General features: G+C 40.7%; 1 protein-coding gene across 2 annotated transcripts in view; it reads left to right on the top strand.

Moving 5' to 3' along the window:
* LOC117826444 (collagen alpha-1(XI) chain-like) overlaps nt 1–22242 on the top strand; it is a 96722-nt gene that overhangs the window by 57434 nt on the left and 17046 nt on the right. For both annotated transcript variants that reach the window (XM_034702497.1, XM_034702498.1), the window contains 13 exons: nt 561–614; nt 1026–1133; nt 2011–2100; nt 5558–5611; nt 8666–8773; nt 8889–8996; nt 9943–9996; nt 10545–10598; nt 16725–16832; nt 20149–20202; nt 21380–21433; nt 21571–21624; nt 21763–21816. In XM_034702497.1, coding sequence (XP_034558388.1) covers nt 561–614; nt 1026–1133; nt 2011–2100; nt 5558–5611; nt 8666–8773; nt 8889–8996; nt 9943–9996; nt 10545–10598; nt 16725–16832; nt 20149–20202; nt 21380–21433; nt 21571–21624; nt 21763–21816 — 954 coding nt within the window. The remainder of the gene's footprint in view (nt 1–560; nt 615–1025; nt 1134–2010; nt 2101–5557; nt 5612–8665; nt 8774–8888; nt 8997–9942; nt 9997–10544; nt 10599–16724; nt 16833–20148; nt 20203–21379; nt 21434–21570; nt 21625–21762; nt 21817–22242) is intronic.

Here is a 22242-nt window from a genome sequence, read left to right as displayed (position 1 = left end):
AATTAAGTGAAAGGCGTTGAAGAGTGAAGCATTCAGCATAAAGACAAATGATGGCTTGAACCAGCTGGATCCGGTTCCTGACTCCCATCTGTATTCGCAACAAAATCAGCAAATATGTGAGAGGTTACGTTTTGTCCACAGGGGGCGCCAAAGTTGACACAAACAGATAGTTCCCCCACAGGAGCTTTGAGTACACTTCTGGGGACCTTTATTTTAAACCTCTTCACTTCTACTTTGCTTTGTCACTTTTGTTTATTTCAATTTAGGTTGTTATATAATTGATTTAATGAGAAGTAAAATAGTCATGCATTGTTTTAGAATAATCTGCTAAGCTTAGTGTTCCTAACAAGAAGTGAAGAACTAAAATTACTGAATAGCAAAAGGTATGCAAAATGTGTTGCCATCAGCATGAAGACATATAAACAGCTTACACTGATACATAATTAACACTGACTCTCTGTTTGGCTCTGGATCTTTACATAATGTATCACACAAAGCAGGGCACAAACTTTATAATCCTACCTGTGTACAGTCAACATTGTCTCTGCTTTCTTTTTCAGGGCTTCCAAGGAAAGACTGGACCTCCAGGACCTGGAGGGGTGGTTGGACCACAGGTAGTTATAATACAACACAAAAACACTGCTACATTTTGTTTCCACCTCCTCACTTTTCCTGGGTCTGATGTTGGAGGATTATGAGACGCAGAAAATTCTGCATGAACCTGATAAAACTGCAAAACAAACCCAACATGCACAGAATGTAATGAAGACGCATCAGATGCTTTTGAGGGGAATTTTGGCTGCCTTCAGTGAGATTTTTCTATCTTTCCAAAGTTGTGAAGCGTGGGCTGGAAATGAATTATTCCTCCTCAATGAGACCTTTATTTATACCCACAACAGAAAGAGAGTAAATCAAGATAAAATATATGGTTTCTGATGATGTACTTAGGATCCTAAATATTACAGCTGCATCACTACCATGTCTCATTGAGGACTCACTTTAAACCTGTCTGATGTCCCTGACAGGGTCCAACTGGAGAGGTTGGCCCCAGTGGAGAGCGAGGACACCCAGGCTCCCCTGGTCCACCTGGTGAGCAAGGTCTACCTGGGTCTGCAGGAAAAGAGGGTGGAAAGGTAAAATAGCATTTATTTTGTATGATAGCACAACAAACACACACAATTACAAATGCAATGTAGACAGTTTTTGCCCAAAACTTGAGACACTTGTTTATTTTATAAACGGCAACATGAGAATAAGTCTCAGTTTCTCCATGTCGGAGTAAGTTGTGATTGTCTGTTCATGTTTTATTTTCTTCCTCTTCATACTGACATTGAAATGACTTACTGTATTTTAATTAATTAGATTAACTGTAACTGAAGTTATGGGGAAAATATACAAAAAAGAACATATACTATGTGGCCAGTTTGTACCAATTTATTTTGTGCTTGAACACCAAAAACAACTGAAGTAAGTCAAGGTTCTTCAGCCACATTGATCAGCTAACTCTTGTACATTAAATACAAATCTTTAAACTTTATTTAAAAGTTTTTTTAAAGGCTTTAAACGTGTTGTATTCTTGTTATTCACTGTAGAAAAACGTTTTAAATGAAGTATTTTTTAAAAAGAGAAACAAGTTTAGCCCATTTTGGGAGAACTGAACAAACAAATGTTAAAATGGGAGTGCACTTTTGTAGTAATGAAAAAGAGACGTATCAGTACAGATAATGTCTGGTGTAATCTACTCTTATTCTTACTATGATGGTTGTTTGTTAAAACTTTGCACATCTCTGTGTTTTTGCCTTGCATTCTTGACCACTTGCTGTTTTCCCACATAATGAGGTATAATTAAAGCTTCATCAAACAAATCAATCACTTTAATTGTGTTTCTCTGCCTTTCTCACACATTAAGCTCAGCTCATTGTTGTCACCCAAAGCAATTCCGTGTGTAGCGATTACCTGCAGATACGTCAGCTGGGATTGAGTGGTTGTTATTGTTTTCTCCCCCTGCAGGGTGATCCAGGTCCTCAGGGTCCTGGCGGCAAACCAGGACCTGCTGGCCTTAGGGGCTTCCAGGGGGCAAGAGGTCTTCCAGGAGCCATGGTAAAACACACACACACACACACACACACACACACCTCCCACACACTTACTCTCTCATGCAAAACCTACACATGTGAACATAGTGAGCAAGAGTGTCATCCTGAGCACACACCTGGTTGAATTTAGCTCCAGAAGCCAATTACCGGGCTAACAACCTGCTGTTAAACCAAATGTCAAGCCCGGCAGTGAATCTGGCTGAAAGGTGCAGAGCTGGCTTACATAGAAGTAATTGAGAGGTCTAGGCCAGGCATAATATTGACATATTTTATCATCATAACCCTGCAAGTTTTTGTAGTGGGATGTTAATGTGAAGATTTCCAACCAGAGAAATGTCCCTCATATCTGCCGTCGTCCCTGCGTTTCACAGACGCTTCATACCACATGAGCGGCAGATTGTTTTCTAGGAGGGATCCTGTTTTGTTTTTGATTGAAGAATGAGTCAAAGCCCTCTGATTCTGGCCCAAGCCCACGGCTTTACGAGTGCATCACAATGCCTCCCCTCTCCAGCTCCCTGCTGAGTAACCCGAATTAATTCTCCAAAGGAGGGGGTGTGGGTGAGAAAAAGTTCAAGGTGAAAGCTGTAAAACGCAGTTCGAGACTGACTGAGGATCAGCTTGAGAGACTGACGCTGGAGCTCATTTCAAAGCTGACCATTAAGAGAGTGCACGACAGCACAGCCCAGACTTATTACCACCGTTATGTTTGTCCCATGTGTGCAGAAGGATGGCTCTCGCCTCATAACAGCAGCGCACACACCAAACAGGGGCAAATACAAGCTCATATTCTCTCCTAAAGTATTCGCAGACACAAACATACACCAACACCTTTTGTATGAGCAATAACAGGAAACTTAATCTCATGCTGTTTGCAGAGTTAGTGCAGGCATACACACACACACACACACACACACACCTACACACACACACACACACACACACACATAGTTTGTTTTTCTTTTTTTTGGAGGGATACACACACACACACACACACACACACACACACACACACACACACACACACACACACATACACACACACACACACACACACACACACACTCCTCATCCCACTTCTCAGTCTTGAGGAAATGGCTCAGTAGCAATATACGAGCCAATAAATAACTTTTTGTGTGTCCGGCAAAGAGAGATACTTCCAGCCTCCTAATGCTCGGTGGTGAAATGTGGAAGTAGGGGGGAGCTGGAGAGCGTGCTTGGCAGTGTCTGCGCCCCCCTGGCTCAGTCGAAGCGCGTAAATTAGTTATTATAATGAAAGTCTTTACAGCCTCTGGTGAACCAAGTTTTCCATATGCAATCTCAGCCTCATGGTGCTGTGATTCAGCATCTCGGGTGTGCTGTTCAGGGGTCAGGGTCTTGAGGAGATGGCAGGGGTCCAGAGGTAGATGGACTAATCCTGAACTTTTTAGCCTAGCCATTTGGCTTTTACTCAACTTCCTTTGGATCTGAATTAATGACACCTTCATGTGAGTAATAAAAATACTCCTTCAGATTAAGCTGTATAGTGAATTAAGTAATAGCCACATTTTCTCAGGTGAAGAGACCTGTAGCAAAGTAAAACAATTTAGGTTTTTTGAAACCTTGTTCATTTATTGATGAGATTTTCAGCATTATTATTACTATCATTACTCTTTTACAATTCATCTACAGAGTCTGGGTGATTTCAAACAGTTCCAAGTTCATTAGCCAAAGATGACTGAGACAGCCTCATTGATCTCGCTGATCTGTTTCTCACAATCAATTGCTCAAAAAGACAATTCTTTTATCATCCAGAAGGAAACGTTTGGCTTTATGTGCTCTTTTTCCGAGATGTCCATCCTCGAGATTTCTGCCGCCAGCCCAACACAATAGATGTGAACAGAATTCTATTTGTGTTGCTCACAGCATTTGACGAGTTACATTTCAGAAACTCCTCAGCAACACTTCTGGACAGAAACAGTGCCACTTTACTTGGGATAATCTACAGACCTCACTGTGATAGATAGATGGACCTTTACTGTCAATGTAGTTCACATGTATGACATTAGAAGTTTGATAGCTTCTTAATGGTGCAGATAAGGATTACAAAAAAATTATTAAAAGATAAAAAGATAAGCTAAGAACTTAAACTAAAGATAATAGCTACTCTAAACCATCAACAGAAACATGATACTGCACATTGCATATCCCCTGCTATTGCACCATGAATTGCACGTTTGCTGGTGCACAGTCTTGGAGCACTCTGACAAGGCTTTGCAATACATGCTTTTGTGACTACATGCTGACCTTTCAGTAATTCCAGGTGTAGCCAGAGTAGCGGTCACTGAATTCCAGCCAAGACGTCCTTTCCGCGCTGCATTTACGTCCATCATCCTACATTTTAGCCCATTACATCCCCTGTAGCTCCCATTCATGTGTTTAAAGAAGTTCTCACTAAAAGTATGTTAGAAAGAGGCTTACTTCAGCGGAATGAGCCTGAAAAAGAATCCATTTATCTCTTCATTCACTTACAATTCACAAGTCTTAAGTTTGCTAAAATACCACCATGGATTGCAAAAAGTAAAAATGCAAACTCAAGAGGAGAAGAAAATGACTTTCGGTCATTTCTGATGCATTCCAGGGAGACAGGAAATCTAATCGCTGATTGGTCTTTACAACAGAGAGTCACTTAAATTAAATTCTTGATGTTGAATAGATGGCTAGCTGCACTTGGATGAGGACATTCTACATTTTTATGCATCTGTAAATCTAGATCCCTGGTGGACAATACTATCATATAATCCTGTTGATATTGGTCATGTTTATTGCAGCAATAGCTCTGACAAAGAAACTGTACTTAACTCTGAACGTATTTCATACTTGCCATTTCTTTGGTGGGAAATTGTTGTACAGAGATCTCCGCTGTTTGAGGATTTAAATGTGATGTTTAGCCATCAATACATCCATAAACAAATCTAGACTAAACAGTAACAGTAAACCCCAAAACATCTGTAATCCTTGTATCATCTAGTGGCCTTTAATGACCTGCAGCCTCAGTGTAATGGGAGCTATCCAATGACAGGGTGTCACAGTTTCCCCCTTGGTTTTATGTCATCAGGAGGGTAGACTGCAGTGAGGGTTTGGAAAGCCTTGCTCATGAGTCAGAGCAAGAAAGTAGACACAACATTAAGCAGAATTCTTTCTACATTTTTTAATAATAACTTTATAGCTAATATAATAATTCAGATACTTAAACTACTGACAATGTTTCATAACTGCCAGTTTCTGTCCGCCTACCTGGTTCCATGCTCTGTAGACACACATGCACCTACACATGTATACAAACACAAACCTCTTTGCACAGTAGACGCACACTGTAACATTTAAAGGTCCATTTGACAGCTGTGTTTACCGCTCTTTGAATGGCAGCGAGCGGCGTTCCACGTTGTGGCGAGATCTAACCCTCTTCTGTCCTCTGCTTTCAGGGTCCAGCTGGCTTAAAGGGAGGAGAAGGGCCTCAGGGTCCCCCCGGCCCCATCGTAAGTAGCCTGTTACTATGGTTACCCCGTCTCTGCTGCCACAGAGATTGCAGAGAAAAGTGACTTTTGCTTTTGGAGGATGGAGTTGCTGTGTACAGCTCTGTTCCTCAGTCATTTAGAAGCTTGTGTACTGCGAGCTGCAGATAAAGGTCTGTGGAGTAGAGCGGGTGTTGTGATTGAAATCAAAACCTAAAGCTAGAAACATGTTGATCAAGATGATTTAGTGCATTCAAATGTTACATGTCATATTTATTTAAACAGCTATTTTCTTATTTAATCAGTGAGCTAATTTGATAAAAACACAAATGCATGACATCTGTTCCCCTGCTCCTTCACTCTTAACATAAACTGTAGTTCTTTGTGTAAATCTTAAATGTATCAGGTCATGTTAGACACACAATGACAAAAAAGATCAACTCTACCATCTGATCACACAATTACACGTTTGTCAAACTGTGAATCAGCTCATATACTCTTTTACTCTGCTTCTGTTATTCTATGAGATTGCTCAGCAGAAGGTAATCATTTCATACGATGCACATGAAATTGTGTTGCAGGGTTTGATAAAAGCAATTTGCTGCTTGATTTTCAGACGTTTACTTAATCGCACAACTGGACAACAACTAAAATAAAACTTCAAATAAAAGCCCATCCCAATTAAAGGCAGGGTCTCTTTTAGTAGCCGAATGTGGCGATATGTTAGTCGAATAAAGGCCTGTCTCAATTAAAAGCCTGTATACATCAACTGTTTTTCTAGCAGTCTGTGCAAGACAACGCCTGGTTTTTTATACTGACACTGAAACAGTGCATTTACTGATCATCAAAGCAGCACAGAAAAACAGGGGGACCTAAATGCAGCCAAACTGTCAAGTTTGCAAAACAAAAAAAAGCAGGATGACCCTTTTCTGTTGATTTCTAAGAGAGAATGGGAGGAAACATAGCTGAACTTTAACCAACGTCCAAGATGACGGCAAAAAGCCAACTGCAGAGTAGCGGGAGGAGGAAGGTTAACAATTACAAGTAAATCCACAACGTGCATGCAAGGCGTAGATCGCCTTTACAGTCTCCTACAAGTTGATCAGGATGAAAGATTAAAAAACGATGCACCTGTTGGGGACGAGGCTTGTGCTGACTTTAAAGATGGAAATAAAGGCTGAAATAAGTTTTATTCAAAAATAATTAGTAGTCTGTCTCCTATTGACGCGTGTCTCAAATAAAGGCAGGGGGAGTTTACAGACTGATTCTAATAAAAGCCCAGGCTACTAAGTGAAGTATTGAAGTTTTACAGTAGTTTAATCCCAGTAACTTGATTGGTGTCAGATGTTTCCCCTTCATATTCATCGCTTGCTTTAGCAGCTTTTGTATGCCATATGGAGTGGAAACTTTACCACTCATAATACTCGTATGGATTAAAGTAAATTTGGATGCTTTCTTTGTGATTATGGGAGCTAGCACCACATCAAGGACTCACCCTGGATCACAATTAAAGTATCCTCACAGATGCTTCAGCTGCATTCATAAATGCTGCTCTCATATCCTGTAGGACTCTGTGAAAGAGCAGGAGTGGCAGGGTAATCTTTAAATAAGTGGAGCACTTTTTCCTGCCTTTGTCTCTGAGCCCCCTCAGTTAGTGATATGTGCAGTTAAAAAAAAAGCCTCGGGAGCTCCGGTGGTGAATCTGTACGGAGAGCTGACTGACAGGCAGCTTTGAACCGTCTGACATTTTGTTCAAGCGTTAAACGCAGGCTCCCAATAATTGCCCCTGCTCACCAGCGACAGAGCAACACCAGATTAGATGACAGCGGATATGCCGAGCACGGATGAAAAGATGATGAAAGCTAGAAGAGGGGCGTTCTACGAATGAGCGAAAACCATTTCCACTGCTGAAATGAGATAGTTTTCTTAAATTGGCTTGAAAGTGAGCTATTGGATGAAAACATGTGATAGACTGTTTTGGTTAGTGTTCGAAAAACTCCTCCAAAAAAGAGGACGCTGTGCGATGCCCACGTACACAAGAGATCTGATATTTTCCTCCATCGATTTCCTGACACAGATTGAGCTGCTGTGGGAAAGTCTATGCGTACGTTGCAATTTCTTAGGAGTGTGTGCGTACGTGTTTGAGACACAGACCAAGAAACCAGGAAATTCAGCAGGGAGGATGAATGCGACAAGTTGAGTCATAAACTTTGGTGTTTGTGTGCCGCAATTTTGGGGATTTTGCAAGAAAATCACGCGTAAAGGAGGAAAACATGGGTGTAATGAGAGAGGGGGAAGTAGGAAGAAAGAAGGTGAAGTTGTGGGAGTCAGAGAAACTGTGTGTGTGTGTGTGTGTGTGTTTGTGTGTGTGTGTGTGTGTGTGTGTGTGTGTGTGTCCTGGCGGGCAGGTTGGCACGCTGGGGTTGACAGTTTGGAGCTGTGTGTGTGTGTCACCGGCAACGCCTGTCATGAAATGGGCCAAGGCATATGAGTGCCAGGTGGCAGTTCCCTTCAGCAGCTGAATCAGTGTGTGAGTGTGTTTGTGTGAGTGTGTGTCAGGGGGGGATCTTTGGCTTGTCTACATGCACATGTTTTGGTTGAAAGCAGCCGGAGACCGTCCTTCGGTGAGAGGGTGCAGTAATGACCTGCTGATCAAAGATTTAGTCACAGTTTATGTGATTTGAAGAAAATCACAAGCACCCACCTTGGTTCAGTCCTAGACTTCTGTTTTAAAAGCAGTAACTCCAAACATTAGATTGTCCTTGGGTTAAAGAGGAAGTTTTTTTATTTCCTTAGAAAATTAAGAGTTGTTTTTGGAGAGACAATAAAAAGTAAAAAAAAAACAAGTACTCATTCAATCATTTTCAGGGAAACTTCTCTTTGAGGTTTGTCTGTTGAAAGAAGTCAGTCTTTACATTTTTTTAAACACTGGCAGCCTTTTTAATAACCTCCAAGTTTTCACGCTTCAACAAAGAGCAAGAGCACTTCCTACAGCAGCTTCACAGTAAAAACCTACTTCTCTAGTTAGCTACCACATAATGCAGCAATGATTGATGGCTCTTTGTTCTTGGGTGACAGGGTTCTTCCGGTGAAAGAGGTGCTGCTGGCCCTGGAGGTCCAATCGGTCTGACAGGTCGCAACGGCCCCCAAGGACCGCCTGGCCCTGCTGGAGAAAAGGGTGGCCCTGTGAGTATTCCAGTCCAGCTCTCACTCAGCCGGACACTTTTTCTTTAACACTGCACAGGTAAAGGTTGGTCACGCTGGTAGTAATGAGACACTTCTCAATGTCTGTCATGTCCAGGGAGAGAAAGGTCCTATGGGTCCTGCTGGTCGTGATGGAATTCAAGGTCCTGTTGGTCTTCCCGGTCCTGCTGGTTCTCAGGGTCCACCTGGAGAGGATGGTGACAAGGTGCAGTAAAGATGTGATGCACTGGGATACCACATAACTAATCCATGATTTAACAAATGAACCTTAGAGAGAGAGTTTTGTTCAAAGGAGGAGCACATCCTGTTCTAAGTGAAAGGTAAAGCAGATCCCCTGAGCCCTCCTTCAACATCTGTAACCATCACCACCTTCATAAAGAGATCAGAACCATGAAGTTCAGCTTTAAGATTTCTGTAGCTCAAGAAATACAATGATGACACCAGGGAATACAACACGTCAGTACATCCAAAATGTGTCAAGAATTCAAGGATATTGTATGCACTTCTTGGCATAACTTCCCACTTTTTTTAATCTTCGGTCGATTAACTTTACAACTTTTGACATTCCAAGGATAGTCAGCAAAACTGCTGTACTGCTGCTACATACATACATACATACATACGTACAATACATACATGTTTCCTTATAAACTGTGCTGTCTTCAACACATGCTGCATGTAAACAAATACTTTTTCCACTTGGCTTCAGGCTAATGATCCTAATAATGCATTCACTGAACAAAACAAGCACAAACAGATATATAAAGCACAACATGTTTCGAAGTAGCCATTAGCTCACACGCCGTCTGTGTCCTCGGGCTAGCAAACCCAAGCTCTGAATCATACCCTCTAACCTCGAATCCACATCTTTACATTTGTACCCATCATGTCACTCCAATCCAAGTCACGTCTCCCATCGCTGGGTTTTGTCAATCACCGCGCCAATGGGGTTAGACAGGGAGCCAATCAATTAATTGCAAACACTCACCCAAGGTCTTTGTGGGCCAATCAAATTAGAATCTCTCGAGAAATATTTACTGCCTTATCGTGGTAAAGGTGACACTTAAAGATATTGGACTCTGACTAAACATGGGAGGCTTTTTAAGATGGAGAGCTGAGATGTAAGCTCTGCTGTTTGTATCACACTACAGGGAGAAGTCGGCGGACCTGGACAGAAGGGGAGCAAAGCAGACAAGGGTGAACTTGTGAGTTTTTTTTTTTTCTCTCTACTTCTCTATTTTCTTTTTATATAAGGCGATGAGTTTTGAATGAAAATCTAAGCTGGTGAAGTCTCTGATGAGGTGAATAAATCAAACAACACAGGTAACTTTGCAATGACTCATCTTGGGTCATATTACCCCAAACAGTCTGCAGAATATAAAATACTAAGTGAAGTGCTGCTGTGCTTCCTGAACGGTTACTTAGCTTCCAATAAAAACACAAGTGTACTCCAGCTTCACCTTATACGTCTGTATCTTTTAGATTGAGTAAGGTTTGAGTCAGGAAAAAGCACCACTCTAAGTAAATAAAGTGTGGGGTATATATTTTGTTGCTTCGAGAAGCAGCATTTCTTTAGGTTGATAACAAACATGATGTAAAGCTGCTTTAACATATAGCTGTTTTCATTACCTGTCACTCATCTCCAGAGTAGTTGAAAGCCGAATGCCTATGTTGTGTGTGCTAAAAGAGGATGACCATGACCAACACACGGGGGATTAAAAATTCTCTCTTTGTTTGTTTCTTACGTGTTTAGGGTCCACCAGGTCCAAGCGGTCTTCAGGGTGTGGTCGGCGCTCCAGGCCCAGCTGTGAGTATCTCTTTCTCTGGTCATCTTAAGTTAAAATTCCCCCTGTGACATATTGTAAAGCAGACCCTGTTCACCTTTACTAATGTAAGTCATACTCAGGAAGAAAACCATAAAATGAAAAAGTGTAGAAAATGACAACTTGAAAACCACTTTACATCAAAAGAAGATGTCGCTTTCACTTTTCAGAAAGGTTTTTTGGCACATACTGAACTGTTATTGAATTTAAATTGTTTCGTTTGCAACTTTTCAAATGCATTAAAAATGTGGGTACTGTGCCTATGCTAACCTTGGGTCAAAAAAATGAAATAGCAGCTAAATTTAGAAATTCTACTGGACTTACGGGAGAGATCTTTTACAGTGGCTGGAACCAACGACTATAAGAGTTTATTCACTATCAATTAATATAAGAGACAAAATCATGTCATCACCATCATGCTGTTCATAGATTTTCACTTCTGCTCTACCGTTGTGGCGTTTAAGGATGTTCAGAAGCGACTAATTTCCAACTCATTTAAACAAAAGTCTAAACTCTAACGAACAACTCATCTAAAGGTATGAAAACACTCAGAAAACATTGAAAAGTAGCACAACTTATTCACCACAGCTAAACATGAATTCACAGAGTCTGGTTGACCAAGTGCAGCTAGAATTAGCAGAGCTAGCACCACCAGCCTTCAGTCCTCCTTGCAGGTCATTGCTGTGGTAGACTGACTATATACCAGTTTAACCATCTGTGCTTGTTTACATCAGTGTAGAAAAGCATGATAACATTATGGCAGTAACCATTTGCTAGATAATGCAGTAACCATTTGCTAGAGCTGAAGCCTAGACACAGCATATGACCAGCATTTGGGTTTAGAATAATGAAAATATAAATATAATTAGTGAAATGACTAGCACTACTGGTGCTGATTAGCGAGGGTGCAGACTAAATCCACACATCCTTAGTGGTGCCATTATCAATTAATGAGCTGTTTCAATGTTTTTACACCCTAACAAACATCCCTACTTGGCTCTTAATGGCACAGCTTTGGAGACTCCTATTACCACGAAGGAGCATGATTTAAAAACATCGTTATAATCCCAGCATGGGTAGAAGTAAAGCTCTGCTCCAGCCAGGTCAGAAATACATTATGCAAGCTGTATGACTTTTAACTGCCACCTCTGCAGTCCAAAAACTTTTGGCTGCTGTCCCCATTCATTTAAAAGTCCCCATCCTTTATCATTTTAATGTAACACCAATTTCATTTTAATCACGACTTTAACTTCAGGCAAAGTATTAATATGATGGTAACGCACAAAGAGTTTTATTTTATCTCTGTTGTTAACAGCTTGTCCTTCAGTTGAAAGTTTTTTAGCACCCAAACTTCGGTTATACTGCACTTACAGATTTAGATTTTGTATTGCTTTATGATTCTTACATAGGATTAAGATTGTAACCTCAGAGAAACAAAACACTTACAAATGGTTCACAATGGTACCCCAGTGCGTCAGTCATTTCCATATAATACCTCGTATGGAGCCAGGTTTAGCTGCAAACACAGCCTTGTTTGCTGCAGAGCATCCTCCACTCATCCATCTCATTAACACAACAGGAACAGTCCTGCCTCTACAATAGCTAATGGCCTGAGGGCACCGAACAGCTCATTGCTGTAAATTATCAGGCCTTAACAACCATTCTTGCAAAAACTCAGCATCTGCAGGGCTCTGTGGGGGCTACAATAGACCTGGTGAGACGGATTGCCGTAAGCAGGTAGCGCGCCCAAGCTGAATAACAAATTATTTAACAGTTGTTTGTCCTGGTGAGTCAGTCTGCTCATGTGTATTCATAGCTTCAAAAGTGAGGCGTGACTCGTGCTGCGCAGTTTCAACTTTACCTGCACTCCTTTTATTCTCGCAAATCCTAATGCTGTTATCAATTTCAGGTATGATACCTACCCAAGCTCTCAATCCAGGGAAGATTTTAGAGCGTGTGTGGGTAAATGAATGATCTAATTTCCTTTTCATCTGAGGCTTATAACAGGTTTAGGGACAAATGAGATGCAATTTATGTTGTCAAGATGCAACCAAGGGCAAGCTTTTGGAATGAAACATACTGTGGCATTGCTCCATCTGATCTGCAGGATGTGCTAAACAACTTTTCTATAATTAGGAGAGGGCTTCTGTATTTGGCTGCATCTATTACAAAGATATAGTTGTTATTCAAGAGCAATTTCTGAAGTGTCACTTGGCAGCACAAAAATAAAAAAATTTCTTAAACTTGACATGAGGCAAACAAACACCAAAATAGCCGCTTAGATTTGATTGGATATGAGACTTTTAAGATTTTAGATTACCATTGAAAAGTTACTTCTGTGTCTCGACATTTTAACATCCACAGCAGCAAGTTTTGTAATTTTGCTACTCCTATATTTTTTGTAGCTGACATTCAGATATGTGAGTTCTTCAGAAAATGATGCATTAGCTACTTTTTATTTTTTAGCTTCAATTTCATACTATGGTAAATTAAAGAGCAGGGACATGTCCAGATGCCAGCTCAACTGGGACACTGACTCATGCAGGCATGGCATGAATTATGTATGCGCACTGAAACAGTCAAAGATTGGTAGATATGATATAACTGCAGTACCAAATAGTTCCACAAGGTGGTGCCTGCTTTTTGTTTTGGTTTGATGATAGAGATAAGAAAGTGTCACCCTCTGAGACTCCATGTTAACATTTTACATTGTGAAGTTATCATTTTTAGAGCTCCCCCTGGTGGCTGGCTGCAGTATAGGTCTCAAAGCCCTCCTCCATTATAACAGATGGAGCATGGGTCAAACTGTAGAATTAAAATACATGTAAAATAAATTTTTCTAAAACATGCTTTCTGTCAAAGCAGTGAGTTCTTATCATACTTTATTTGATTTTGAAAAGATGATTGATTGACAGCTCTGTTGACAGATTACTGGATTATCAGAGTAGAGGGGGAACGCTGACAGGAAACACAACAAACACCAACACAAGAGTCATTGCATAGCTGTGAACATCCCCTTCATATCAACATAAAAATCTGTTCTGCTATCGACTATACAATCCTGAGGGACATTTTATTTATAAGTTAGATGAGTGTTGTGGTCAGTGGAAGGAAAACAGTGTCAGTCCGCCCACTCCACTCTGCACGCCAGATCACATCTGTGCATGCCTTGGATCCCCCAGCACAGTATCTCAGCGCAGTATCTCAGCGCTCATCGAGGCGATATTCTGGCTTCTCATCTCACAATGGATGGAGATGAAGGCGTGTTTTTCCATTCTATATAAAGACCATGGTGCACTCACACAAAGGAATATAATAAGACTGTATTATTAATTTACCCTTTCTGTCTCCACCAATCAAATCTACTTTTACTAACATAAAATTATCCAACAGAAGTTTAAAGATTTCTTAACTTGAACACAACATAGTGACATGTACAAGTCGTCAAACCTTACATCTCAAAGGATGCAAAAATGTATTCGTGCCAAGTCAAATTTGAAGTACTTAAAAACATGTGGGTAAACTCCTACACCCTGTCTGCCAAGAATGCATTATTAGCAATGTGCCAGTACTGACATGTTGCCAATTAATATACATTTGACAGTAAGACTGTGTGCAGGAGTTTGCTTACATTTTTGATTAACTGATTTCCCTCCTGTGCACTTCTCTGATAAAATCGATGAGCAAATTCATTCTCCAGAATTTAAAGTACCAACCAAAGACAATGTGCAACATTAAGATGCAAAGAAAGCTACAAAGCGCCTGTTTGTACACAGTCTAAATATTTATGATGATTTAACTTAAGTCCTGCCACTAACAAGGAAAAATAGCCAATCATAGTTCAGGGTTTTGGGTATGGACACAGCTCTGTTAACAGGTATCAGAAATTGTTAATTCCAGTAGAGTGTGGCAGTAGTATGGCCTGATCGGCTTCACATGGCATCAGGGAGCAGTTGGATTTTCTAAACTCAGTTTGGGGTTCCATCGTCAGGGCTATTAGATAGAATGAAACAAATCTTAATCATGTATATAATATTGCTGGTACATACTTGAAACCCCTAACGTTGCAATATTAGAAGATCTCAAGACAACTTACTTTACTTTGTCACTTTCGGACAATTTTGCTAAAATAGTTTGCCTTTTGGTTATGATAACCCTTCTGTGCCATCCCATTTAATCAAGTTATGAGCTCCATGACCTGTTCTCTGATAAAAGTGTTAAAATAATAATGACACTAGTTGTCCATGATGTGTTTAATGAGTGACAGATTATGCAGTGTTTAGTTCAAGCCCTCTCCAAGCCCTCACATTTCTATTTCCGATCCCCGCAAGGAGCAGTTAAGGCCGTCATATTTGTGACTTGTTTTGGTTAAAGCCTCTCTAAACTTTGGTCCACCTTGTCTCCCACTCCTCACTTCAAAGCTGAACTCGTGCTACCTGTAATCACCTAACATCCCCCCTCCTAAACTGCTCTGCATTCACAACCAGCGCCCGAGGCTGCCTCCATGTCCCTGGGCTCAGCGAGAGCTCCACAAGCACTTTCAAGTGCTGACATGCGTTTGAACTGAAAACTCCCAGTTTGTCAGCACTTCACTCCTTCCCTGTAGTCTCCTTTTTCTATCCTCTATAGCCCTGTGCACCGCTGGCTTCACAGATTTAGTCAGCATCTTTCACAAACTCTCTGTACCATAACCCTGTGGCTATACTGCGCTGTGTCCGGGTTCCCTGATGAGACGCTCTGGTAATCTGGCTGATTTGTCCCCAGGTAGCAGCACAGTGGGTCAATGGCTGAAACTGTTGTCTCACCCATGTCCGGTTATGATTAATCTTCAATTGCTTAAATAGACTTCCCCAACTCAAAGGATTGCATGTTTACTCTATACACTAAATGGCAAGTCAGTGAAAATCTTGTCACAAGGAATCCTTCAGACGGACTGTCAACCAAAGACTTCCTGCTATATTGTCTATTTAACTTTAAAATGTAATTTATGTGACAAATCCATGCTAAATTCAAAAAGACTGTACTCACAAATAGATAATCTAAAAAGACTAATTTTCCAATCTTGTTCCATGATGTTGAACATAATTTTGCAACCATAGACTATAAAAAAAACATGACTGACGTCAGCCATTAGTTTCTTGAGGTGCAATAAGCCCAAAGATGAAGGTCCCCACATTGGAAACACTGACTAACACTCAAACTAACTTCTAGCTTATCTAGAAACCAGCAACCAGGCTGTGAACATGAGATCAAGTGTTGCAAATAAGGGTCTAACTATTCTCCACGCTTATGTTGATATATTTAGATCTTTGGTTTGCAAATTCTCCGTGTCGATAACAAAATGCAGTTAATGCAGCCAGTTTCTAAAACAAGGTGGAGTTGGTGTCTTCCAATCTTCTTCTTTTGTCTCGAGTTTATCTGAGGACTCAAACTCCTGATAGAGGCATGTCCCCTTTTGGAGCCTCTGAGGGACAAGGTATTAACAAAAAAAAAACATTCTCTCTGAATGAGCATATAAGTATGGGCTGTAATGGGGTCTCCTTGGCTTTGCTGCCAGCCCCAAGTAGGCACATGAGGAACTGCAGCTTTTTGCTCTTCCACGGTGGCTATTTTTTCAACAATCAAGGTTGCCACTTATTTGAAACCAGTGGGTCGCCCCCTGCTGGCAGTTTGAGAGAATCTAGTTTGAGGGCACTCCTGCTTTGGCCCTCCTTTTGAAACCAAGAGGCTAAGTCCACTATTATCTTCAGTGTACTTGGTGCTGTTGACCTGTCCACTGATGTCCACTGGAAAGAGCCTCTTAATGTCCCTGAAAAGAATATGTGGAGGGTTAATGGATGGATTAAACTGCCATAAAATACCTTTCAGAAAAGGCATTAAGATAACTGTATGTCCTAATCTGTGTTTGAGTGTGTGCATCGACCCAGCTTCGACCACATAAGCCTGAATGTACTCGTCCATAACCTTGAAACCGCTTAAGAGGGCAAATGAATCCCATAAGAGAAATCCCACACAGATACCAGTGTTTGTGGACTTATGTTTGCCCAAGCTCCGGCTAATTGGGATCAGAATAAGGATGTTAAGGTTTAATGATCTCTGAACTCCCACAGGGCAGCGATGGTGAGTCTGGACCGAGAGGACAGCAGGGTATGTTTGGCCAAAAAGGAGACGAAGGAGCCAGAGGATTCCCCGGTCTCCCTGGACCCATCGGACTGCAGGTGAGTCCATATAGAATCTGCATCTTTACAGGCACATGTTTGCCAAACACATGACATCCAGATCACGTTGAACGCAGCCTAGTAGGTATGCACATAAATCTCCCCCTCTGTCAAATCCAGGCAGAGCAGAATGAGCTCCTCACAACCTCTAAACCGACAACTTTTCATCTCTCCTTACATCATTTACATTGCATCCAAACAGAGCCTAATTTATTAATGCACCCTCGCCTCCTTAAAACACTTTGTATAGCTCCTGGGCAAATAATGCTTTTTTTTCTCCCTCAAGGACTTTCCCCAGCATTGACAGTGCTAAAAATCCATCACCATTGCAAACATTTTGCATTTGGCATTGTGCCGCGGCGTTAATGGTGGAAAGGAAACTGCTTTTGGTTTTTCACTCAGACCACATCATTATCATGCAGTAAACTGCTTCCCTGCAGTGCTCACAGGCCCAAATAAGAGACCAGCTGCTGTGGTAGCCTGTGTTTGATGAGATGTTTCAGACAATCTATAGTTTTAATTAATCATAGAAAAATTACAGTCCACCTTTCCTGGAGGATTTACAGAAAAAGCAGGGGTTTAACTCAGGGACACTTCTGATACAAGGAAGGACATATTTTCTTTGTTGTGTATGAGGCTAATAAAAGTCGGATTGTAATACTGTTTGTTCCTCTGCCTACACATGTACTGTGGCTTTTATCAATAAATGGCCCGCAGTGTTAGTTTCCACCTCAGCACACATTGATCTGTGGCCATTTCTCTCTTTTTTTTAAATCAGGGTTGATCATGAATTCATAGAAAACATTTTTCCCAGAATCCTGCACCGAGCATGGCACCACGTTTTAGTTTTGGAATGATGCTATGCAACCTAATAGAAGAGAAATCACACATTGTCCCTTATTGCAGATGGAAAGTTTGAACAATTAATCTGTCCTGGATTACTTAATTGTACTTGGATTTATTTATCTATTTTCCATTCTTCAGTCTGTTTTTTTGGTAAATGATAACTAATATATCCAGTGTAAGAAATAGAGATGTTCAGATGTGACTAATTACGTAGTCCCTTAAACTAAAATCAAATTTTGGGCTAACAGACCAGTCTGAAGATAAGACAACACTCAGATGAGTACAGTTTTTTTTAACACAAGATCACAGAGTCTGAGGGTAAACAATGTCAAATTGCTTTGTTAAGTGTGGCTAAGTTTAGCAGAGCTAGCACCATCAGCCTCCTTGCAGGTTAACGTCCACATGCTTGTGCTGGTTACATGTCAGTTTAACCAGACAAAGCCTGCATACAACTCTATCTCAGTTATCTTGATTAAAAGATCGAGGTGCTGCGGCGTGCTACGAGATCCCATCTGTCATCTTTGCTTGTTTACATGCAGGTGGTAGAGCATTATAACATCATGGCAGTCACCATTAACCAGAGCAGCAGCCCTAGTCTTGTGGCAGATTGGTGCACTACAGCTTAGACCCAAATTACTTTATCAATAATTTGTTTCCCAGATGAGTAATTCTGGTGCCAACAATGAGAGTGACAACGTTTAATGATTTATTTGACTTCACGCCCATATCTCAAATGATCAAACTTAAGGTAAATTGTGCTGTTTGACTGATATTGCTAAATCACTTCACACTATGTTTTAACATTTACAATCATCTTATAATCGCCATTTTTGCCCTTTTGTTTTTAAAGTTACATGAACTCACTTTGGGAAACTAACAGAAGATTTTGCTACACCTTTGTTGTAAAATAATTTGGATGAAACACTAGATAATCAAAGCTTTACATGACAACTCCTCATCACTTTGCTCCTTTCAGCTCATTTTGCTTCAAATTCGCAAATGAGTGAAAGAGTGGCAGAAGGTCAGAGCAATTGATAATTTCAGCCAATTAGATGAATTCTCAAAGATTTGCTTGGGTGGCAATAATTTGAAAAAAAAAAAAAAACTGCACATTTTAGACAAAGTCAATTATCCAAGGACTCACTGAGGATGAAATCAGAGCGAAGCCCTGCTGGTCAATAGTGTTAGATAACGTCGTTATTAAGTGCAATTGGCTTTTAATTGGGCATAATGCACTCCATCTCCTCTCTTTTAACTATGTTTGGCTAGGCTGCCCTTCAATAGATGGCAGCAGCCACTGCAAACTCAGCTCTTCAATGCAATTATCCACAGCATTAATGATTTTTGACTATGGGGAATGAATGGATTCACTTTGAAAGACCTCCATCATTTGGAGTTGTGTTTGCTGTGGAATATTAGTCCTCGCTGAGTGGATGAATACTTCAGATCAAGAGGTTATGATGTGGATGTAGAGGGAAGTACAAATATAACATTGAATAACACCAGAGTGTACTTGAGTTCAAGATTAGTGGTGAAATATTCCAATCTATTTCATCTATTGATAGGCTCTGATATGTGCGCATGTGTTTATTGTATTTTTATATGAAGTATGTTCATTTTGCTGATCGTTCCAGCCCTGTGATGCATTAGAACACTTTTCTTTTTTGCAAAGAAGTCTTGCATTCATCAAGAGCTTGTCACATACAAACATTATACACAAAATAAGCTGATGCTTTATTTATTTCCCATTTTGAACGCCTTCATGCTTTATTACAGTGACTGAGTCCCCCGTCAGAATGTGTTATTAATTAGCCTCCTCTGTCACTGCACAGGTACAGTAAATCAAAATGGGCTGAAGCTGCACACATGTAATTTCAGTGATCGATATCCACGCCACTGTGATTTTACAGCAACTTATCATCACCGCCGCTTTCCACCCACCTTCTTTATTATGCATGCTCCGTCATCTGAGCCTAACTAAGTCTACGTATAATAACTGTAATTATGGAAATAGATAATAAGCAAAAATAGGAAGTGAGAGCTGCTGCAGATACATCGTATACTCAAGTTGTATTAAAACTCTTTGAGTCAAACATGACTGAGTCCCAAAAGTGTATCATACGCACCGCCTGCACTGTCCTCCTTTGTTTCCACTCTCCTGTAGACGGAGATGGATGGAGCTCCCAGTCTGTAATTTACACAGGCTGATTATAAACAAACCTCCCATACCCTTTAATTACAATAGGTGTCCCTTTTGACTAATTGTGCGTTTACACTCAGGGGTGCTGCTTGTATTAATGCATTCTCCGTCACACTGCCTCCAAACATCACATGAAAGTACCTGTTAATGAGCTGCACCAACGTGTTTATGCCCTTGTCTGCGGGTTATTTAATATCCCGTTTTGTCTTGGGTGCTGCCTCACATGACCTTTGTTTTCTTTGTTCTGAACATTATTTGTCTTCTTCTCAGGGTCTGCCAGGCCCTCCTGGTGAGAAAGGAGAGAATGGAGACGTCGGACCAATGGTGAGTGTAGATTTCTGTCTGAGTTTTCTGTTTCAGCGATTCACATTGTTTTCACGTACAACCCAGCGAGGAGGGAAACTGTTTTGATTGTTCTGAAGTTTTGGCTGGTGGCTGAGTTTGGCAACTCCAGCAGCCTCTTGACAGATGCTTCTGAAGTCTGTGTAAGATGGTATTGACAGGAAGAAACATTTGTGCCGGTGCAAACCTTGCACGCTCTGTTCCCAGGCAATATGTTTTCCACTTCAGCTTATTATTGTCAAAAGAGTTAGAATTCAATAAAACGGCTCTTTATGTTTGGAAAAATATGCATTGTGTAAACATATCGATTGGGGATTGATATTCTATAATACAATCATAATCAGGTTTTGCAACATGAGGAGTGTAGCACTATTATAACATTAAGAAACTGGCGTTTTAGCACAGAGTTACATACAGCTCTTCTCAGTTTAACAGGATTAGATCCTGTTGATGGTCTGGTCCTTAGTAGTGAATGATGTCAAGCAAATTGAGAGTTTAACCTATACTTCTGAGAAACTATAACAAAGAATAGGTGGATCTCTGTTTAACAGTTAGCCAGCTAAGACTCATGCATGCACTTTAGTTCTGTAAGAGCACAATGGGACACTTTATTTTGAGCTAGTTGTGTTTTCTTTAAGTCTTTGATTGAAATCCTGGACCAAATTACTAAACAGTAATCAAGCTGGGACTGAACCAAAGCATTCAGAACCTGAACTGGAACTTAAAATGCACGAACAAATGAATGCAGTCCAGCTTTTAATTATTCTGCGTGTCCCCAGCCAGTGGAAGGGTGTTCTTTGTATTACATTAATGCTGTGTATCAAACACTTACTCCTCCTGTAAACTTCATTGTGTGTATTGTTTTTCTGCTTTTGTAAATGATCTTATTATCACTATAGGTATCTATCATTGTACACTTTTCCAACATCCATTTTCTATGCTATCTTATTTTATCTTTTGTTGTCACATGCACCCAAAACAAATACCTTCACATGTACTTTGTACCCAAATCCAATTTCTGATACTCATCTGAGATATTTATTAAAGCACCAGATGACTCTTTTGGATTCATGTTGGGAGAGCAATCATTCATTTTGCAACATAGAAAGGGATTTTGGCATTTCTCTCCACTCAATAAATATTGTATTTCTTCTGACAGGGTCCACCTGGTCCTCCCGGCCCCAGAGGTCCTCAAGGTCCCAGCGGAGCCGATGTAAGTCTGAATGCTTGTTTCTCTGTTTGACGGTCGTAGTCAGCATTTTCTTTTTTAAAACAAACATTTCATTTTCTTAACCAACTCAAACTGTCTGAGGATAACCTCTAGCTGTCCTCATTGTGATTCATCCACAGGGTGCACAAGGTCCTCCCGGTGGTGTGGGTGCAATGGGAGGTGTCGGTGAGAAGGTAAGAATACATCTTTGTTTTCTCCTCTAACATATCTCTTACATAGGAATATAACTTAATTTGGTTTCCTTTTTCTGCCAAAGAACCTGAGATTAATCTTTCAGACTTTAATCCACGTTTTTCTTTGTGTCCAAACAGGGAGAAAATGGTGAAGCTGGCAATCCGGGACCACACGGAGAGCCTGGTATTGGAGTAAGTACAATATATTCCTATAGTCCCCGCTTATGTCATTTGGATTATTTTTTTATCTTCAAAAGGAACATGACTGACCATTTATTCATGTGTGAACAGCATTTAAAGCGGACAGCAAGAAGCCTGACACACTATCTAGTCCTGTGCCCTTGTTTTCCATTGTGGCTGTTTTAGACAGTCAGCCTGTGAATGTTAAGAGTTAAGCTCAATAAGTGAGGTTTTATTTTTTTCATTTGACATTTCAGCTGTGGGGGCTGCATTATCTCTGAGTTTTTTACCTCCATGTTACTGTAGGCTGATGCTTGGCTGTGCGAACAACCTGAGGGCTTTTCTGCAGATAATTAGCACAGGCACATTTGTACACCTTCTCTGTTGGCGCTGTCATTTCTCTAACCTCCTGTTCATGGCTTGGATCACGAGCAAAAG

This window comes from Notolabrus celidotus, chromosome 15 (assembly GCF_009762535.1).
Source record: "Notolabrus celidotus isolate fNotCel1 chromosome 15, fNotCel1.pri, whole genome shotgun sequence".
NCBI lineage: Eukaryota > Metazoa > Chordata > Actinopteri > Labriformes > Labridae > Notolabrus > Notolabrus celidotus.
Note: the sequence above shows the minus strand (reverse complement) of the source record. Positions and strands in the feature narration are given on the sequence as shown.